At 38.2% G+C, this 22,532-nt stretch overlaps 1 protein-coding gene across 2 annotated transcripts in view; it reads left to right on the top strand.

Moving 5' to 3' along the window:
* The window catches only part of LOC134214431 (uncharacterized), a 481,597-nt gene that overhangs the window by 63,588 nt on the left and 395,477 nt on the right, over positions 1-22,532 (top strand). For both annotated transcript variants that reach the window (XM_062693808.1, XM_062693807.1), the window contains exon 2: positions 459-1,459. In XM_062693808.1, the coding sequence (XP_062549792.1) occupies positions 1,381-1,459 (79 nt within the window). In that variant the 5' untranslated portion in view covers positions 459-1,380. The remainder of the gene's footprint in view (positions 1-458; positions 1,460-22,532) is intronic.

Here is a 22,532-nt window from a genome sequence, read left to right as displayed (position 1 = left end):
ATAATGCTCATGCTCATGCTCATGCTAGAATATGTAAGTATGCTATTTTCTACCGATTCAAACGCAATTGATTCCAGTATATGGGGAAACATACGGTTCTAAATTTTATTACGATTGAGTATGGTTAAAAGAGTTTTTAAAACTTGAGAAAAAATGACATTGATGAGTGGGTAATCAAATCTTTTCAGTTTATTGACTGTTAAGCTATTCTGTGTAAAAGAATCGTTTTCATAAATTTCTTGTTCCCAACACATTCTAATGCTCATGTTTCTATTTATATTTTGAGTACCCTCTTCTTCTACATAATAAATAAGTTAAACCTATCCACAATCACGCCTGAGCAAACTGCAAGATTTATCACAATTTACCCGTTCAAATGTTTCGTATTATGACATCGCAACGTCAAAACTCAATAATTCACTCCCCAGTAATCGTATTTTTCTCGCACTCTCTTTCAGATCCATTACGGTTCCAGCAGGCTCAGCCAAGTGAATTGAAGTGTAGGCATCCCTCTTCGGTGGAGGAGGGGGACGCGTTCTCAATTGACGAACAAAACCATCGAAAACTTCAACATCATCAGCCAACGGTGTCGATTATAAACAACCTCCTAATAATATAAGGTGCCGGATGATTCCAGAAGATCGCTGACACGAAGCTGAGCTGCACGCTCGGAGGAGTTTATGCGATGCTGCGTTGAAGTGAAAGTTATATCGGGAAATTGTCACACCTGTGGAAGGCACCCACCCATTCCGCCAGCGAGCGAATGGAGCCCGCTGAAGGAAAATGAAGATTTATGAATTGGTTATGTGCGATGAAAAGTTGTAGGGAGTGAGGGCCATTATTGGAGCTCATCGTTGCATCTTCTTGCGGAGTGATAAATTAGTGAAAGCGGGAGCTGGTGGTGAGAAGTGGCGCGCAAAGTGCTGCCGGAAGATCACGTGAATTATTACGGGAGTGTTGCTTGTAATTAGCCGGCATCAAGTATTGGATTAGTGTCCGTCTCAGCCCACAACGAAGAAGCATCTGTAGCAGAAGTGAGTGAGCGTGGGCGGCTGTAATTTGTGTAGCCGTTATCCTTTCCCCGGTCGCCGTCGAAAGCGAAATAAATAAGAAGGATTTGTCCCCAACGTTGGGTATCCCATCCCCTCCCGGGGCGCAAAGGATCCGAAAAAGTATAACTTTCATTCCTGGTGGTGTCAGAAGTTTATAAATAATCGTCGGCAAGCTGGGTGGGATCTGGTAGAGTGCTTTTCTCTTGGTGATTAAACCGTGTGCTAACCGCGTGACCGACTGGTTAGTAGTTCTCCAAGGTGGCCGTGTGAAAATAGTTGAAGAAGAGCAGCTGATCTCCAGTCAATTCCGTAGCAGCTACAGAGCAGAATGGGCTGTGGACAGAGCAAGATCCATCTGTATCCGAGGAAAAATAAGAGCAAATCCAACGGGAAGAAAAGTGGACACAGTAAGTACAAATGCGACAGTCGTCGACTCTCTTTTATTTGTGAATGTTGGTGTAGAGCTCGAGTTGGAGCCCTGGCGTGAAATTTATTGGATGCATTTTCTCATTTCCTGCGTGCAACTGCGGAAGCCTGGAGCTGTTTCATGCAATGGCGGGAAACAGAAATTGTCCTACATTAATCATGGCGGGTCCTACTATAGGATTTATTTAGGGTCAACTTTGCGTGACGCAACTCACCCAGTGGTGCATGTACTATCTGTCTACATTCAACAATTAAGTCAAACCTACTGTTATCGAAACCAATTGAATGTTACTTTGATTTAAAGTTAGAGAAGTGTTATTTGCATGTGTTCCGGCAGCGGAGATTGCACATGAAAGAAAATTTATAATTGATATTTATGCCTCACTTTGCAATTATCATCAATTTTCTAGAATGTTTGGTTTTAAATAAAACCAATAAGACACATCCACAGTCACTTTTTTTTCAATTTATAAAAATGTTTCGAATTGATTTCTCTATGTGTGACGCTTAATTTATATGCATTGACAACGAGATAGAAAAGTTGCGCTGAAAACTTTTTTGACGTAGAACTACGTCTGTCTTTTTTATATTGGGGTACACTTTACAATTGCAAAAAAATCGAAAAACTTCAAGAAAATATGATAGACTTTGATCGTTAATATCTCGTCGAAGTCGTTTTTTACACCTTTTTTTTTACACGAAAGCTATATGCGATTATTTTTTTCACCTAAATTTCGGGATTAATGTGGTTCATTCAGAAATATTTTGGGATTTACCAGGTTTTTTATGCTGTTTTAATTTACGCAGCCCATATCCTCCGCGTGAAAACCGACTCCAGTGTGTTACAATATTTATGTATGATTATTTACTATTGAAAACTTGCTAACAGTTTAGCAATCGGTTTCGGTGAATCAGTCAATCTCGTAAGTGCATCGCAAGCTCCTTCTTCCATAGCACTACATTCCAACTGGAACTTGGCCTGCTTTTCAACTTAGTAATCTGTTAGAATTTCTATAGTTATTAATGAGAAGCTTTCTATGCCCGCCATTGCATTGGTATGTGTCTTGTGTGGCAACTACAAAGGATACACTATGCCCAGGGTGTCGAGAATTTTTACCACCCGAAAACATCCTAGATCGGATCAAGAATCGATCTCGCCATCTCCGGATTCGCCGCCTTTGTTCGCAAGGCTAACTGGAAACCTCAATCCAGCATAGACGTCCAAATGATGCAACTTATTGGGCTTTAAGCTGGCGCAATTCATTTCTGTTAACTTACACGCGCGTTTTCTCTCGAAAACTTGTGGCGTTTGATGGCAGCTTCTCCCTTACGTATCATTATCAATAGACGGTAGAGAGTCTTGGAACCTTCTTCGCTGCTGCAGTGCATGCGTTCTGGGAAACTTTCTTCTGCTCGTTTTTACTCCCAGGTTTTTACTAGGTGTCTGTCGGAGTAAACGCAAAGTCTGACGCAACTCACGTGAAGGAATTGGCGAATAACGGTTGCCAGAAGGAGAAGAAGTCGAAGGATGATATTTGAAAAAATATTGCATGGGAAAGCAAATGGACATTTTTAAAGATCTTTAGGAGCAATATAATTAAAAACGGTTAGCGGTACGATGTGGGACTTTTCTTATAGGTACTATGAATAAATATCACAATATAAAATTCAAAATCGAAATGATGTGTTTATTATACAATTTAAGAAAAGTCCAACCTCGTGTCGCTAATCGTGCTCTTAGAATTTGAATTAGAATTTGAAAATGCCTTCCGGGCATTTTTTTTTCAAAAATCATCATTCGGCTTCACCTTCATCGTGCTACCTTTATTGGCCAATAATAATAATTATCAATAAACTGTCAAACTTCTTTGTCGCGTCGTGTTGCATCGCGCCATCAAACGCCGTTGACAGGTCAGCTTTGACGATGGGCTTTTCTGAGCCACCGGCGGCTTAGACTGACTTAGTGGCGGGTGCTTGGTCTCTGTTCCAGTTTGCGTCGGTAATGTTTGCAGCGGTACACTATCAGCTAGGATTGTGCTGAATCATTCTCATACGATAATTATTGGAATTATCATTTTATATTTTCCCATGTGTAACAAGTAGACGAGTTTATCATTTAAATGTAAACCTAACTAATACAAATTTAATGGCAACAATAAAGTTTCGGAACTTTCGTATTGTGTTTTGGTGTTATGTAGGAAAATAAGTTCAAAAGTAGAATTTACCAATTGTTCGAGTTTAGGTAAAATTATCGAACGATTCTTACTCTCTAGCGAGTTTTGATTAATGAATCGCTTGCTTTGAGCTTATTTACATCGACACACTAGGAGTTAACCTTCTGAAATAAGTATGGCGAAAGGCATGTAAGTTTCGATTTCTAAAAATTAAGCGCCTTCATCGAAAAAATATTTGCTAGGCGTAGCGGCGGACACCTTTTTTCATAACCGGTACCAAATAGATTTTCGTGAAAAGTTCTTGCTGTTGAGAAAACCTGCGTTAGATGTCTTTCGCCATACAAACTTCAGGTGGTTAACTCATGATGGGTATTCTTACATATATTTACGTTAACGCCTGGATACGGCAACCGTGGGTAGGAAACCAACCACTGTTTGTGATTCATTGATGATTTGGATATGTGATCGCTTGAGAGTGTGTTCATCTTCGATTATTTGAAAATTTTATTTTTATCATCCTTTCCAAATGTTGGTCTAAAAATAATATACATCACCAGGGTTCGTAATGCTCATTCAATCTCAGGAGCACAGGATAAAGAACGAAAACAGATTTACCCTGGGCTTGAAAAACGCTTGCAGAAAATTCGAAAACCTGTACATTACATACAGCTATGTAGTTCAACGTCACTTTTGCGTACAACCCGATTGAACTGCACCTTTAAATTTTTTAATTATTTTTCCACCCTTGGATTTTTTTTAAACAAAAATGATGATTTGAACAGGCAATAAATTAGTTTCTGAAAATAAATGTGAAATATCAAAATATTGTACAATAGATTCGGGGCAGTTATTGTATTCTTTTTACTTCCAACACCTTCTTGTAACTTATATGTGTTTCGACCTCAACAATAAGCTTATCTTCCGTGTTTTTTTACAGGGGGGATACTATTATTATTTATTCAGAATAAGGCCGAAAGTGGCATGTGCGGTATATAAGAGTCTTCTCCATTCGGGTCGGTTCATGGCTACACGTCGCCAACCACGCAGTCTACGGAGGGTCCGCAAGTCATCTTCCACCTGATCGATCCACCTTGCCCGCTGCGCACCTCGCCATCTTGTGCCTGTCGGATCGTTGTCGAGAACCATTTTCACCGGGTTATTGTCCGACATTCTGGCTACGTGCCCGGCCCACCGCAGTCGTCCGATTTTCGCGGTGTGAACGATGGATGGTTCTCCCAACAGCTCAAGCAACTCGTGGTTCATTCGCCTCCTCCACGTACCGTCCGCCATCTGGACCCCACCATAGATGGTACGCAGCACTTTCCTTTTGAAAACTCCAAGTGCGCGTTGGTCATCCACGAGCATCGTCCAGGTCTCGTGTCCGTAGAGGACTACCGGTCTAATGAGCGTTTTGTAGATAGTCAGTTTGGTACGGCGGCGAACTCTATTCGATCTCTTCGAACTCTATTCGACGCTCCTTGCGGTATCATTTTCGGCAGTCACCAGTGAGCCCGAGTACACAAATTCTTCTACCACCTCAATATCGTCACTACCGATGCAAACTCGCGGTAGGAGGCTCACATTTTCTTCTCTTGAACCTCTTCCTATCATGTACTTCGTCTTCGACGTGTTGATGACTAGTCCGATCCGCTCAGCTTCCCTCTTCAGTCTGATGTAAGCTTCCTCCATCTTCTCAAAGGAAGAAGGAAGGGACCGTATCATGAACTCTTCAGAAAACAAGACAAGAACTGTATCGAAACCTCGAAACCTTGCTTCTCAAAAGTAAGCATATGCGGTATTTAGAAAAAATTCGTTTCAGGTGGTTCGAAACGAAATTCCGCGAAATTTCGCGGAGTTTGAGCATGGCGAAATCTTTTTTTTTTATTTCGTTTTTTATTTCGTCTCTACTAGCTTTCAACGAAATTTAACGGAATTCCGCGGAATTTCGAAACAAATTTAAACTTAAACCATACTGTCTCGTACGGTTGTGTATTATCAAAAATTTTGGCTGCGCCGCTGAACAAAATCATAAAGCTGTTTTCAAAACGTAATGTTATACAAATTCTTCTATTAACGCTTACTACATAATCTCATTCTGAGTCGTCCAATACGTATTTAGTTTTCTTCTATAAAACGTCTTTAGTGTTTTGTTAGAAATGTCTAATAGAAAACGAAAAGTATCTTTTGCTATTCTATCTTATTTTTTCAAAAGTGAACTCAATTTTTAAAATTTTCAGGCTGTAAATGTAATCAGAAAAGAATCAGATCAGTATGACTTTGACAAAAAGGGCAAAACCGTGATTCGGATTCCTAGAGCTCTTGTGAAGTCTTTTTAGATCACCTCTTTCTTATTTAATGCCGATTTCTTCACTTCCGCTTAGGCCTCAAACCAGGTTTGGGCGGATGGGTGAGTACCGCTTAAGAATTAAGAAGGCCCTAAGGAAAACAAAATGCAACATTTCACGTGCAAACATCAAATTGAATCTTACCTAGAAGTAAGAATTAAAATTTCAGAGCTGTGAAGATACTCCACACAACAGTCAATTTTCGGCAAATCATCGACATAGATCTCAACATGTAAATTTAAATTTTGTTGCTTAAAAGGATATGGCTTTCTCAGTCTCGGGGTTGATCAAAACGGCTATATTGGCTATGTAATATTTTTTGACTATTTGCCCAATATTGATCGTGTTGCTGCTAGTCAGACTCCTGCAGCTACTCCGGGAAAACATAAGTTTAAAAAAATTGCTTTTATTTAATTAGTGTGCGATCGATCGTAAGCTGGTTAGCGGGAGAACACGAAGTGAAAAAAATAATGTCTGCATCGAAGAGAACAAATTTATTTACTGCAGAATCGATCGTGTTGTAGGAGCGTATTAAACGAAGCACATTGATTTTGCGTTGAATTGATTTGAAACACGTCTTCGAATTTTCAAAATAACTTCGTTTACAAACAGGCCAGTAATACTGTTAATTGGCCATGCATCGGAGCCCTAGCTACATCCTTGCCTTGCTTCTAGAATATCACCAGTAAAGCTAGAAACCCGGGATTTTGCATTTAGACGACTTACTTTAAGGAGTAGTTCCCAACGAACAAATTAAGCTAAATAAGTTAGTTTTTTAGCTGAAGATGACTATTTTTGGTTTAATAAATACTATCAGCTTCCAATGTTTGTTGGGTTCCTTCGAAGAACTGCCTGAGGAATTCCTTTTTATAACTTCTGAAGGAATACCTTTCAGAAATTTTCGGAGGAATACCTTTCAGGAACTTCTGGAGGAATTCCTTCTAGGAACTCATGGAAGAATTCATTTGAGGAACTTCAGGAATTTCTGGAGGAACTCCCGGAGGAATTTTTGGAATGGTTTTCGGGAAATGGTATTGAAAGCATTTCCGGTGGTTTTATCAAACCAGAAGTCGGACTTCTTGAATTCCGAAATGGCGCTATACATCGATTTTCTGCTTCTACTTATCGCGCACATTCCGGCAATACCCATATCGTATGGAGTTTGATACTCTGCAAAACGATCGTTCCCACATCCATAAAATTACTCTGAAAGTTTTCCATTCAAAAAGACTTAAAAAAATTTCAGCTGGGTACCGTGATAATTCGAAAATCCGTGTAAAAAAAACCTCGTTAATTAAAAAAACCGTGTAAAAAACCTGGGTTTGAACAGTTGTAACCTAATTCTTCATCTTCTTCTTATTGGCATTACATCCCCCACTGGGACAGAGCCGCCTCGCAGCTTAGTGTTCATTAAGCACTTCCACAGTTATTAACCGCGAGGTTTCTTAGCCAAGTTACCATTTTTGCATTCGTATATCATGAGGATAACTCGATGATACTTTTATGCCCAAACCGAAAATTGCCTAGACCAGCACCGGGAATCGAGCCCAGCCACCCTCAGCATGGTCTTGCTTTGTAGCCGCGCGTTTTACCGCACGGTTAAGGAGGGTTCGTGTATTACTGTTTATTGTGAAAAAAAAAACATTAAACTTCTGTGATATTGCCAGAAAGACTATTTTCTGGTCTTGAGAACTATTTCGAGAAACCGTTCATCACAACTTTTGCTCAAGTCGAACACCTAACCTAATCATCTCTAACATCATCACGTTCTAACAAGTATATGGGTGACCAATGATTACCAGGTACACTGCACAACGTTTATACTGATTTGTAGCAAACCTACAGGCACGTGCACATTTCTTGGTCACGCAAGCTGCTCCCTTGTTTCTGTGATTTACAACCGATTGTATATGGTCAGAATATTGGATGTTATAGCCAAAATAGCTTGAAAAGTAGTGTTGAATAAATATTTAATCAAATCTCTGATAAATGGTACCCGAGCGGTATTACTTGTTATATGTACATTACAAAAAAATAGGTCATACACCATATAGAGAAATCATTCAAAGGGTGTAGGTTACAGTTTACTACTTCGAGTGGAAAAACTCAACTATTCCATCGATAGCGGTAACTCATACGAAGTGAACAACGGCCAATGGCCGTACATATGCAACCGAGATATGTCGCCCCCGCATCCAGTGTTCGGAAACCTCATTCAAAGCAAAAAGTGCGACGTACCTGGTCTCGGCTCCCATACGGCTTCCCAGCTCTCCCTTTCAGTGACAGCCAGTGCAGTGTTTTCTGCGGTGAGTTTTTCCTCCGTATACTTTAGCTTTATTATCTCACTTACTGCACGAGTGCACTGCGTCCGACCGAGCACTCTTCCCTGCCCCAGTCCCGACAAATAGCCAACACTAGCGCTTCTTTCTGCGGCTAAGGTCGATATTTCACACCATCTCTCGTGGGGACGAGCGACCATTGGACGATTGTACCGCTCTGCTGCATTGAGTTGCACAATCGTTCGAAGTACCCCCTCCCACCGGTATAATAGGTATAGGAATTACACTTTGTGAAAGGAACTTTATCTTAATTTGCCGACAGCTACTGAATAGAGTGGAAGAGGAAGGGGATCCATGCCGCTGACTGGTGCGAAAGGGAATTAGTCACAATTCATATGTGGGACATTTATCTTCTCTTCGGGAGCTTGGTGGGAAAACACTTTAACCAGCGCAGTTTTTATTGAATCAAAGTGCGGTAATGCAATGGAGAAGTATGGTAGATTATTAGATTTTTCAACGGAAAGGTAGATACACAATTGTTAAACATTGATAACGTGCGGTTAAATGAAATCTTGATAATCGAAATATAATTAACTGTATGATTCGATTGCCGCAGATTGACATATCGGTAGTTTTGTGTAATAGTGTAATACTAGCACGAATCAAGTTTTTTGACATTTCAATGGTAACCTGAAAAAAGCCAGTTCCTAGTGTATGAATTTGTTAATTTTTTGGTGTTACGGTGTTTGGTGTTATTTTTTTTCGCAAAGATCTTAGCATTTTTTGTTTATTTTCCCGAGGTGGGCACCGCCGAGTTTCAGCAAACATGATTTTTGCCAAAATCTTAGTAACAGTGACGTTTCGGTTGTTGAGATACGGTAAATATTTTGCTGAAAATTAGTAATAAACGAAATTTTCTGCCAAGATTCAGTTTTTGAATTTACTGAGCTACAGCGGTGCACGATTTTGCCGAGCTCGAAAAAGAAAAACTATGTAAACACATCCTAGGTAAACATATAAAACTACCGTCTAAGACGAATTAAGTACTGTCCATTTAATTCCACCAACTGGTGGAATTAAATGGACAGTACTTAATTCGTCTTAGACGGTTTAATACATTCCACTAAAAGAGCTTAATATATTTTTCATATAAAACTAGTACTCTTGTATCAACAGCTCAACACATGCACAGAGATCCGTGGAGTTCGAAATAATCACAAAAATGTAAAAGTTTATTTTTTAGACGGAAATTTGAAACGTCGCTTCGTTTCTATAAATTGGCTAATTACGAGGTGCACAAAATGTTTGGTATCGTTTTTTCTAAATTTCGCGTGGCCAATAAAATTAATAGTTCAATAGATCAATTAGATATGGATATTTAAGTTGAGAGCACACTTATTGCATATATTTTGTATATTTAATACTGATTTGATTACACATTTTTGAAATGAGAGCCGATTCATTACCGCTCAAATTTGATTGAAAAAAATCAATGCGTTGTGAAAAGTTCTGCAAATGAACAGCTCATGAAAATTTCAATAAGATGCTTATTATTTATATTCTTCTTTTTGGTTGGTATTACATTAGGCCGTTTCCGCATGGAGTGTGGGTTCGATCGTGTTGTTGCTGGGCACACTAGTTTTTCATAGGGAACGTGAAGTGAGAAAATTATATTCTGATAAGCAAAAAAGTTAATAAGTGAGAGATTGATTGTGTTGTAGAAGTTTATTAACGTCGAGATAAGTTTATTACGTCGAAAGTCTCGATAATAAAGACAAAAAAAAGTTTATTAAATGAAGCACATTGATTTCGGTTTGGATTAAGTTGAAACACTGTTTTCGTCTTCGTTGCTTTAAAGTAACTTCGTTCACAATCAGGGAATCAATTTTTCTTGGATGCGCATGCGATACAAGCGACAAAAGAGATCCAACGACAATGCTTTGTTTTTGACGAAGATAATAATGACGAAGGCAAAAAAGAAGACAATTTTGTTGCTAACTTTTCATTCCATTATTTTGCATTATCTCTACATCAAATTTCGGTTTTATACTATCTTAGTTTCTGCTTGTATGGAAATATTCGAGAATCTAACTCTGATTACAAAAATAGCATCGTATTCTCGGAAATATCAGACCATGCAAGGCAAATTATTCTTGTCATATTGCTTTCGGGTTCGGCTTGTTTCGATTTGCGTTTGTCAGTAACAAGTTCTGTTGATGACAAAGGGTATATTGCTAGGCGTTGCTCGAACATTGATTCCCCACAATACATATTTAGACCAATGTGACTTCTCATGAATTACCTTCTCACTAACCAACTATTCCTTTTCCGAGGCGCTCACGGAGATGCAGAGGATTCCTCGGTCTCTTGTAGCAATGAGTAACGTAATAGTTTACCTTTCCTAATATTAAATTAACTGTGAGGACCCGGCATCGTTATTGGTCTTGAATTACAGTGAGATTAGCTTTCTAATTCCAAGAAGATCAATTGGGTTTTTTAATTTTGAAAAACATGTTGATTTTGTTTATTCATTCGATAGAACAACTTTTTCTGAACTACAACATATTTTTTCACACTCATAGACTTCGAATGTGATGTTTTAAATCCAGTTTAAAAGTTTTTGGAAATTTGACTGTTTGGTTGGCAACAACGATGTGTACGTACACTTTACAGTCAATCAAGCTAAGCTAAGCTATTACATTAGGTCATTGCCGCATGAGCTAGATGTTCTTTCTGGAACTTGCTTCAATACAGATATCAAAACGAAAAAGCGAAAAAAATTGCATTGATTCCAATCTTTTATAAGCATCATAAATAATAAAATATTTATTTACGGTTTGGGTAATTTGCGTTCTTTGGGTTCTTTCAAAAGATATATTTATGCCATACAAAACAGCAGCACGATGAAGGTTAACAAAAGCGGTTTATCTTTTCAAAAAATCTAACACCTCCTACAGCACCACTTCCACTGGCTATTTTGGCTACAGTTCCGCCAGCTTACATTGGAATTTTGACATTTCTCGGGTACTTTTTCAAAAAGACGTATGTGATTTTGGAAACAAATTTTCATACGTCGATTTGTTCAGTCTGACACAAACCAATACCAGAACAGGTAGCCGAAGCCTTCCCCTACCTGTTTGTGGTGATGGTTTGGGAGTGCTATCAAATTAGAGAAATCAACGATTGAATCGTTGTTTACACAATCACACACGTCCTTTTGAATAAGTACCCGAGATTCTACCATGGGTTGATTTGCGGACCGAGGGCCCAGAAAATTGAGTTCCACTCATGAACTTGCCAATACAGTTGCTATCTGTATCGTAGCGCCTGACCATGGGGACCATAGCGATTGAATTCTGTTGAAGGAATTAATTATAAACGTACATGAAAAATAAGATCATCGGGAATAATCCGTAGGAGAAAACCTCACCTGTACCAGTTTAAAATAACCAGACGAACAGGAAAAATTCCCTGTCGGCTGTGGCCTCATGTACATAATTACCAAACATCAAATCACATCACAGGCGGCAAGCAATTTTGACTGCATATTGAATGATTAGAAAACATTGTAATGCAAAAAATGGATGCAAAGCAAGACATTTTAAAATGTTTTAAAGATTAAAAGTAGCGAAAAATGAAAAAGAATAACTAATAAGCGAATTAGTTTTTCCGTTTTTCACCGTGTACCGGTGAATAAATAGTTTGATGTTCGACTTCTTATGCTTTCATGTGAATCAGGAGCATAATATAACAAACTTGCTGGTTTCCCCAGCAGTGTTCCATTCATGTTTTTAAAATTTTCAATTAAATGAAATAATTATGTTGCTGCTTAGAAAGACGTCATAATTTGACGTTTGACTTCTTTTTAATTGGGTTTCGCCCGAATAGCACACCCCCAACTAAAAAGCGCCTCAACTAAAGAAAACCCATTTAGACAACCTTCACTGTACTCGATGGGTTACATGTGGAGATTGAGTAAGTCACGCTCATGCAAATTGGCAAATTGGCTATCGAATATCATAATTCTGCTTTTTGAAAATTTGCAATAAGTTTTGATTTAAAATTCAAAAGGACTCAAAACAACATTTTCTGAAGGCACATTTATGAAATTATAATGAAGCATTATAAACGCTGTACCACAGACAAACAGACATAACACATTGATCATTTACTCATCAAATCCATCGTCGTTCAAACACGAACGACATCTGTTGATTTCAGTTATTTGGGCAAATCACGAACCAGATGGCGATAGTGAGCAAACGTCAAACTCGAGCAAATTCAATGCGCGCGCCACGAGTGATCGAATGGCCAACAAATGATTATTTGAATTGACCAGTAAATGAATGAACGATGGAAATTTGACGAGTGTGATGTCTGTTTGTCTGTCGCTGTACGCTAGACATAAATTAATCCATAGCCCTACCTTATTAATCGCAGAAGTAGTATTTGGAGGTCATAACCACGCCTTAAGTATTTCGTATTTTTTTTAAGAAGCATCTTAATTAATTCATAATTAGAGATTTATGAATTCATTATTGCATTTTGCGATATATTAATCGATTCATAATGCTGCATTATGAATTCCTAATTCGTGTATATTGAAAATTTTGTTGAGTTATAAACATGCGTGTTTAATGTCAGATGGTAATCCAAATTTTTGGTTCATTCATATAGTTTATGCATACATGACATGTGATTTCATATTCGCGTCTCGGTTGTATTGAGAACATCGAGGGGGCATGGAAAAGTGAGCGATGTACATAGAACGCGTTTCAAAATATTTTTGAAGCTAGAAAAATTTACTTATTTCATTCGAATTAAACCCGTTCCTTTCCACATATTGGGTCAATTATTATTTTACCGTTGAACACTACATTATTCACCATCGAGAACACTTCAACTTAATATTTTTTTTCACATTCCCTCGATGTTGAATTCAACCGCACGACTTGAAAACTTTGCAATAAGTGAGAACATGATTTTCTTGACAGAAGCGCCTTCCTTCTGATTAGGGTAACTAAAATGAGCATGATGTCTTTCATAAAATGCCTTATAATTTCCTTCAAATTAGTTTTGAACATAATATCAAAAGGTGTCTTATGAAAATCAATCCATGCAACGAATAAACAACAAACGTCTACTAATGAAATCTAAAGAGCAGAAGATGGAAAGCATGAGAGACTTATGTTTCAACCATTTTCCCCAATCTTGTAGATTCATAATTTTTGCCTTATGTACTGGGGTTAGACAAAAAGGTTGAGATAGGCAAAAAATTGTCGAAGTTCAAATCAGCATAACTTTGCGTAGAATGATCCGGTTTTGCTCAAACTGCGACCATCGGACGCGGAAACTCTTCTAGTATACTGGCCCTATGCGAAACCTCTGATTGGCCATTGGCCACCGGTGGTATTCCGGGTTCTCCTGGGGTATGTTAAAAATGCATTTTTTCTGCTGCTTGTAATTTTATATGACGTTTGCTGGCATCATGTTTTATGCTTTCCCCAGAAACTAGAACTAATATGCTGACCAATGCTGGCTGCAGATCGAAAATCCGTAAGGTATACGCAGAGATATGGCCATTTTCGTGAAAACGATACGGGATTGGCCATACACCCTGAACAAATGTCACTTTCGCAGAACTTGCGGAACCTGTTACAAATTGGCCATAGAGTCTTACAGTCCTCAAAATATATCTCTAATGAAGACACTCATATATGCATGGTCCAGATGGTGCCAAAACCGGCCCCTCCTGGAAAGCCCACGGGACCTGCTATAAGGGTGGCAGTGGACACTATCATTCTGGAAATGTTTCTGTAATCATCGTCTCGCAAATCCATGAAGTCAGATACTCATATTTGCATTATTCCGATCTGTTATCATTTCATCATGTTCCCGGTACCGTTTTTACGGGAATGACCGTATCTCTGTGTATTTTAGATGGATTGTCGATCTACAGCCACCATTGGCCGGCATATTAGTTCTAGTTTTCGGAGAAAGCATAAAACATGATGAAAGTTAACGTCACATGAAATGACAAGCAGTGGAAAAAATGCATCTTGAACATACCCTCGGAAAACCCGGAACATTTCCGGTGGCCAAGGACCAATCTCAGGTTTTGCAGGGAGACAGTATACTAGAAGAGTGTGCGCTTCTGATGGTCCTGGTTTTATCAAAATCGGATTATTATACGCAAAGTTGTGCTGATTTGCATTTCGACTTATTTTTACCTATCTCAACCTTTTTGTTTAACCCCTGTATTTCGTATGTTCATTTGCCACCATCAGCGTGTTAATCGGTGAACAGCAAGCCATGACTCGGCCTCTTCTCGTCGGATGTCCGTGGCGAGCACACGCACCCTTGGAAAGCTGTTGACATCGCATTTCGCTCCAGCCATTTACCCGGGTAGAGGTGAATAACAAACAAATAACATAATAATAACAAATTTTGCTGTGACATCAGATTTAATTATTCGTGTCATTCATAAATAACATAAAATAACATCCCAACAATAAGTTTTGTTATAATAGTAAAATTTGTTATTTATATGTTATTGTGACAAAGAGCAGAACAACAAATGAACACATTTTGTAATCAAAGCAAAGTTTGTTATTCATTTATCATTTGTATTTTCAACATATCAATAATAACCGATTTTGATATTTTCTTTTCTTCATATATTTTGCTATTGGTTTGTTATTGTAATAACAAAATGAGTTATTTATCAGTTATTTGCTAGAGATGTATGTTACTATTTTTGTTATTTTATCAACTAAATCAAACAAACTAACATCAGATTTTGCTATTCAGTTATTCATATATTAATAGTAATATTTGATATTATTTTGCTGTTTTTTTTTTGCCGCTAGAAATGGATTGTGGTTTGGAAAATCACTGTTCACAAATTACGTAACGCTGTTGGGGGAGAGTAAAGGCCGAGCGTCACGATTCATACAAAACAAAACAAATCTTCCATAAAAAATTTTTACGTAGCCAAATTGACCGTTACGTAATTTGTGAATAAACCCTTACGTCTAGTGTCCTCAGGTTTTCTTCAACTGCAAAAAGCCATAGTGTACGCAGCCTTCCTCGAAGCCTACGGTCTTTTCCGGTTCTCTACAGACCACTATGGGGAATCAGGTGGCGGAAAATAAAAAAATCGACTTTCTCTGATTCGTAATTCAAGTTGACCTACTAAATGCTAATGCTTTGGAGCATTAAACCCCAGCATATCAGCACTCTAAGCCATATGGTTATCAAGATATAGGCATTAGAGCCAGACACTTTTTAGTTCTTGCATTATTCAACTGTCAATATCTTCGGCTACAGTAGCTCTTTTCCAACTCTTTAAAAAGTTTCTGAAAGCTTGTTTCATGGACTTGCGAAGAACGGGTTTATGGAAAAATAGGTAGTGAAACATCCGAAAATGACCCGAAAAAAAAATGTTTTTTTCATGCAAAAAGTTTCTTAAAGTTTCGCTTAGCGACTACCACTACGACTTTCTTTGGACCTCCCAGAAGGCATTAAAACAAATTCCAGCTGCTTATGGCTGCAAATCTGCGATTTCGATCATTTTTTCGAAAAAAAAGTCATTAATTTTGAAACATTAAATGTAATTATTCTCATAATACACGGCAGACTGTGATGGGCTGAATACAAATCCCATGCGTATGACAAAAGAGCATCAAGAACAGTTAAAATAGAGATAGTAGATAACACGAAAAGTGTCGTAGGCTTCGTGGTAGGCTTTGTACACGATAGCTTATGCAGCTATATGATACTCCATTTGGCGTAGGCTCACCAAGAGGAGGCAACTCATTATCTATCAAGTATCAAGCAAATAAATATGAAAAAAATTACGAAAATACTCTAGGCTTCATTTGAAATTATTTCATAAAAAGTAAAATTTTGATAGGCCATATTTTAAAAAACCGAGATCACGCTTCCAGAATGTACACTACTCTAAGTGATTCTCATGGAATGATGTCCGATGAAGAAACTTTTCAATATTTTCTCGATTGTGATATGAGTAAATATGTGTACGAACAAACACATAAAAAAAATCCTGCAAGATTTCCTACTTACAAAGTGATACAAAAAATGAAAGCGATATGTTCTCCTCCGCTGGATTCCATCGAAAAACGGCAACAAAATACAGGTAATGAAAGATAGATCATCTCCTTGAAATGGAATAATATATGTATTCATATTTTTCTTTTTAGGTTAGAATACAATCGCTAATGCAACATACTGTAGAACGAATAGTGAAATCATTGAAACACGAAATCAATCAATATATGGATGAAAATAACCAGGACTTCGTCGAAATGGTCCTTTTAAGTAGTTGGGGTATGGACGGATCTACGGGATACTCGCAATACCATCAATCATTCCCAGGTACGAATCAACAAGATGATTCAGATGTATTTTCAGTGACAACGACTCCAATACATTTGTATTTACTAAGTAATCGTAAACATATTTTCTGGTACAACTTGACCCCACAAAGTATTCGTTATTGCAGACCAATTATGCTAGAGTTTGTGAAGGAATCGAAGCAAGTTGTGATCGATTGCAAAAACACCATAGAGAGAGAACTAAGTGAATTAGTTCCAGTTAAGATCGATTTGGAGCAGAAGAAATATGTTTTGGTTGACTTCGATTTTGTCATGAGCATGATGGATGGTAAAGTTCTAAATTACATAACTGGTACGTCATCTATGCAAAATTGCCCAATTTGTAAAGCCACTCCAAATGTAATGACAAGCCTAGAGGTATTATTTTTTTATAAGAAATACTTGTACATATTTTTCAAATATTCTAGGAGTTTGAAAAAGGATATACACCAGAGATAGGGACACTTATTTATGGAATATCTCCATTACATGCATGGATGCGATTTTTCGAGTGCCTTCTTCACATATCTTACCGAATGGATTTTAAAAAGTGGCAGGTATCAAAGATATTAAAGGAAGCGTACTTGAAGAGAAAACAACTTATACAGAAAAGGCTTTATGATAGCTTTGGTGTGAGAGTCGACCAGCCAAGGCAAGGTGGAGCAAGATCAAGTACAACTGGAAACATTTGTCGATGAGCGTTTTCGAATCCAAATCTGTTAAGTGAAGCATTAAATGTCAACGAAGAGCTAATTCACCGGTTCTGGAACATTTTGATCGCGATAAACTGCCAAGAGCCAATCAATCCTGAAAAGCTAGACAGTTATTGTAAAGCAACCTACCGGTTATATTTGCTGCTGTATGATTGGTATAAAATTCCTGCTACGGTGCATAAAGTCCTTGCCCATGCTGGGGATATAATTATTCATTCACCAGCACCACTTGGAATGTTGGCTGAAGAAGCAGCTGAGTGTCAACACAAGCACTTAAAAAAAGTCGGACTCATCATGCCAGGAAAGCCTCAAGAGAAGAAAATTTACATGACGTTTTCATTCGTGCTATGAACTCGTCGGATCCTTTGATAAGCTCCCTCAACTTAGGTAAGCGACTTCAAAATAAATCTAATCTGGAATATCCAGAAGATGTTCATTAGTGACTGAAACTTCTTGCAATACAACAGATTCGAGTACAGAAAAATATACCATAGCAGATATTTTAATCGATCTTGAAGAAATAAATGATGATTTTGTTGAGGATGTTCATGTACATAATGAATAAATAAATGTTGTTGCAGTATACTTATATATCTTGAAGCTTTTATTGCATGGAGTTCGTTTAGCTTTAATAGAGCTTTATATTGTATTCCCTTTACTTGTTTTACGGGTTAAGAGCCTGAACCAATCTGAAAAACCCTACAAAGACAACCTGTTACGTATGTAGATGCAATGGCCTGTATTTGACGGAGTCCTTGTGCAACTTAGAACATCTGTACAACTCAATTCACATAAAAACAGTATACAATTTTCTAGTTTGAACTCTACAGGTCAGCGCTGCAATAAAATACACATCTATAGACTGCTGTGTACATGAGACATTCGTAGATAAAAGGGATATATTCCATAGAGATCAAAGGTCTGTATTCCAGGGAGTTTGGAGACCTTAGAAGTAATAATGACCTGCAAAACAAGTATTTCACATCTTTTAGACAATAATCTACGATATAAGTGTGAAATATTGCAGAAATGAAATGAAAATATTTTCGGCCACCTACTTGTATGGAGCCGCCCCATAGTGCAGACGCCGGCAGATGCCGGTCTCCTGGTTACAACCGAGTATTGTCCGCAGCACCTTACGCTCAAATACAACGGAAGCCCTCTGATCAGCCTTCTTTAACGTCCATGTCATGAAGCTATACAGCGTCCATCATACAGCCATGAAGTATAAAGCCACGGAAAAATCAGAGTAGTGTACAGTGCATATTTGGTTTTCGTTCGCACACTACGGGATTTAAGCTGGCTACGAAGTCCGTAATAAGCCTCATTCGCAACTGCAATACGCATATTCACCTCGCGAGTAACATCATTATCGTACGTTACTAGAATTCCAAGAAAACAAGTTCTTCTACAACTTCAAATTATTCACCATCCAGCGCCACTTCACTACCACCACCACTAATGAACCGACGATAATTGCCATTAGTCAAATTCTCGCTGTCATCCTCTTAAAATGCACAAAAGTCTCTTCCACGGCACGGCGATTAATTCCGATAATATCGATATCATCCGCAAAGCCCAGGGGCATATGCGATCTCGTGATAATGGTACCGCTTGTTTGTGCTATTGCATAGTAATTTCTAGAGCGCTTCAATTGATCGATCGTTGATCGGCATTCATGAACACCAACCTGTTATTCGCCGACGAAGGACTCTTCAAGTGGTCTCAATCTGTTGAACAAAATACGGGACATTATTTTGTAAGCCGAATTAAGGAGGATTATTCCTCGGCAATTGGCGTACTCTAGTCTGTGCTCTTTCTTAAAGGCTTATTATGCATAACACATAGGGTTCGGAAAAGTCGACTAAAATGTACTAAGGGGAGGGGAGTTTGAGAATGTGAAAAATAATCTACATGAATTTTGAACAGCCCCTTGGCAGAGATGACCTAAAAAAAGTTCAGATGGTCGCAGCGTGTGTTAAATATTTACACTTTGTGAATTTCATTGCGAAATGTCCAGTAGTTTCAAAACAACAGTCGAAAGAACAGATAATGGATCAGAAAACACATGAAAAGAGGTTATTGAACCAATTTCTCTAGAAAACATTTGAGTTGTGGACGATCGAAAGATGCTTCGCTAGAAAGAAAACACGAGCTTCAGAAGCATCCAAAATTCGTCATTACGGAACATAAAATGTTGAGTTGAACTCTACCGTCAACTTTTTTAATTGGATAATAACACTAGCGACAACATTTTCGATTATTTGACTAATTTCAGTTCAACTTCCCAAAGAATCCATTTGTTCAAATGGTCTTAAAATCTAATCTTGGATTGATAATCGCTAGATTTTGGGAAAGCATCAAGCTTATTCTTTAGGCCGGGTAACACTACAGAACTTTTTAGATTTTTTATTTCCGGTTTTTAAAATAGTTAGAGACGTCAAAAATATGGGTTTTTCGAAAAAGTTGACCCTAATTGGGGTAAACAATCGTATAAAAATAAAGTGAAATAGTCATATGTAATCCAAGTTTATGTCAGTCCCTGAAAATTTCATGACAATCTGTTAAGAGGCTTATTTTTTAGCGTGTAGTTCTAAGTGATGCAATTCGACTGTGGGCACCTCTTTTATGTCTAAAAATTAAATTTTGAACTTGAATTTTGAATAATTTCATGCAGTTAATGGCTCTTCATCTCTGTCCTTTAAGTTTCCTAATTGACATTTCCAATTAAATGAGCTTCATGTTTCACGCGTTCTTAACGATTTTATCGCCCCGTCGACTACATCGGAAACGACCGACGTCAAACACACTTTTCGGCTGCCATAAACTGCCTCAGCACTCCGGAAAAGTCAAGTCTCGGATATATTGACGCTACACCGTTTGACCTTTTCCCGGCTACACTCAGTTAGCAACGATAAAATCGTTCCGAGTCAATCGTAGGCCTTTCCCGTCTACGTCAATGTTGTCTGGATAGCACCTTCTGGTGAAAAAGATTTTAGGGTGGACAATCAAAATTCTCATTTTGTGTTGTGCATCCCGAACATCCAATTGTTCATCAAAATCCTGAAGTGTATTATAAACTATGTTGGCAAATTCACATTATTTCGACTCTTGTCAATTTATTGAAATTAAAAGACAAAACTAGAACCAATCACCCTATGAGAGCACCGCCGACGACAAGTAAGACATGGTTTCCGACACCGTTTGCATGAAAAGCATAAAGCGCCCCGAAATCAGGGCAGTAAATTTTTCAGTATCCATGGCACTTTACGCCTCCTTACTTCGATGACCATGACGAAGCGGTCACCGGTGAACCATGGCTTAATTTCGTTCTGATAAGATGTTATCGTTGAGGATTTAAAGCCGCTTTGATTGTTGGGATTCAGACATACCGACCGTGGATTTCAACACGATTTTTACATTTTCCAGTGCACAACGGTAGAACTTCATCATCACGATGAGGGTAATATTCTGAGTATCACATGTTTGCCTGCAGATGTGTAACCAATCGAGAAATGTAAAACGCGTATTATGTTTGGAATTGAGTTCATGTTTAGTATATGTTCTAGTAAACTAACTAGAACTATATTGCAATATAATTATGGTTAACAGACTGTCTGTAGATATTGAAATAGGAGAAAAATCAGCCTTCCTTCTGTTTATTACAGTTCTATCAAACATTCCATATCAGTAGTTTGAGTTTCTGGCGGTGGTACGCCATATTTATTATGAGCTCTTGTTTGAGCAAAAGTTCTTTCGTTTGTTTCGCTGGCGATTTAAATAATAATTAGTTCATCCTCAAACTGAACGGATTGGGTCGAGTGGAGCCACTTCCTCAAGGACCACCTGCTACAATGTCCCTTTCCCCTTACTAACTGTTAATAATAATGATATAGTTTGTAAATATCATAAAGAGTCTCGGTTCCGTTAAATGTTATATACGCTTGAGACTGTCAAATAAATGCAATAGATAAAAAAAACATTCCATATCATCAACTGTCTAAGACAAGCTTAGTACTTTCCATTTAATTCCACTACGTTTTGCTATCTTTAAAGGTACGTATTTCGACCTCAACTGTGAGGCCGTCTTCAGTGTCTCGTACTCGACTAGTCAAGTGAAGTACGAGTCACTGAAGATGGCCTCACAGGTGAGGTCGAAAGTACTAAACTCGTTTTAGACAGATGAAGACATTCCAATAAAAGAGCATAATATTTTTTTGATTCCATATTATTCCATAGGTTTAACTTTTACTGGTATAACTAACGGAAATGCGATGAAAAATGGGGTGGAAACTTTGATTTACGATTTCAGTCAGAGATTTTCCTGTAGTGCCGGTACCAGAAGAACTTTCAGTTTCGGCACTTTTCTAGCCGTCAAGTGGTTTCTTCTGCCTGAATTATAAAAAGCCTCACAAACAAGTATAGTTTTTCATTAACTTAGTTAGTAAAAACCCTTTGTCAGAAGTGCGTTTTACAAGCTAAGTGACGAAACAGTGGTTAACCCTACGTGCTGCGGTTGGATGTGGCTGGTTTGAGAAAAAAATTCTACCTTCTGGTCAGCTGAGTAGAAAACCCTAAAAACTTTCTTTTGTAATCAACTTTTGCTCTGCGAAATGCGTTAGCCATCTCCGCCCACGTGTTGTTATGTTGGATATATTCAGGAGGAGCTTTTTCCATTTATAGACCTCTGGGTACGTGTCAACGGTCACGGTCAGACGAAGCCCGACAACAGATACAAAAAAATGGTCGCTATAAGAGCGGAAATAACTCAACACATAAAATGAAGAGATGTCACATTCACGCTCATTTCGAATGACTACAGCGCAAGCATTCCGAATGGAAACAGCAATGAATCATTTTACAACCAATTTGAGAAAGTTATGCCATAAAACATCGGAGACTATAGCATCAGACCACACGCGCGTGGAAGTGACACACAATTTATATAGAGCGTGGGGCGAAGTTTGTTTTTTCATAAGCGATTCTCCTGAGGGGCAATGAACCGGATTTACTTGAATTGTGTTGTCATCAATCGCAAACCATGCGTCTCCATTACATGTACCGTTGCCGATGTTGCCAATGAGAATGAAATTGCATTCACATTAAAAATAGCATATGGTTATGCATAAAGCTTTGTTCATTCAAAC

Source organism: Armigeres subalbatus, chromosome 2, assembly GCF_024139115.2.
Source record: "Armigeres subalbatus isolate Guangzhou_Male chromosome 2, GZ_Asu_2, whole genome shotgun sequence".
Classification (NCBI taxonomy): domain Eukaryota; kingdom Metazoa; phylum Arthropoda; class Insecta; order Diptera; family Culicidae; genus Armigeres; species Armigeres subalbatus.
This window is presented reverse-complemented; position numbering and strand designations above follow the sequence as displayed.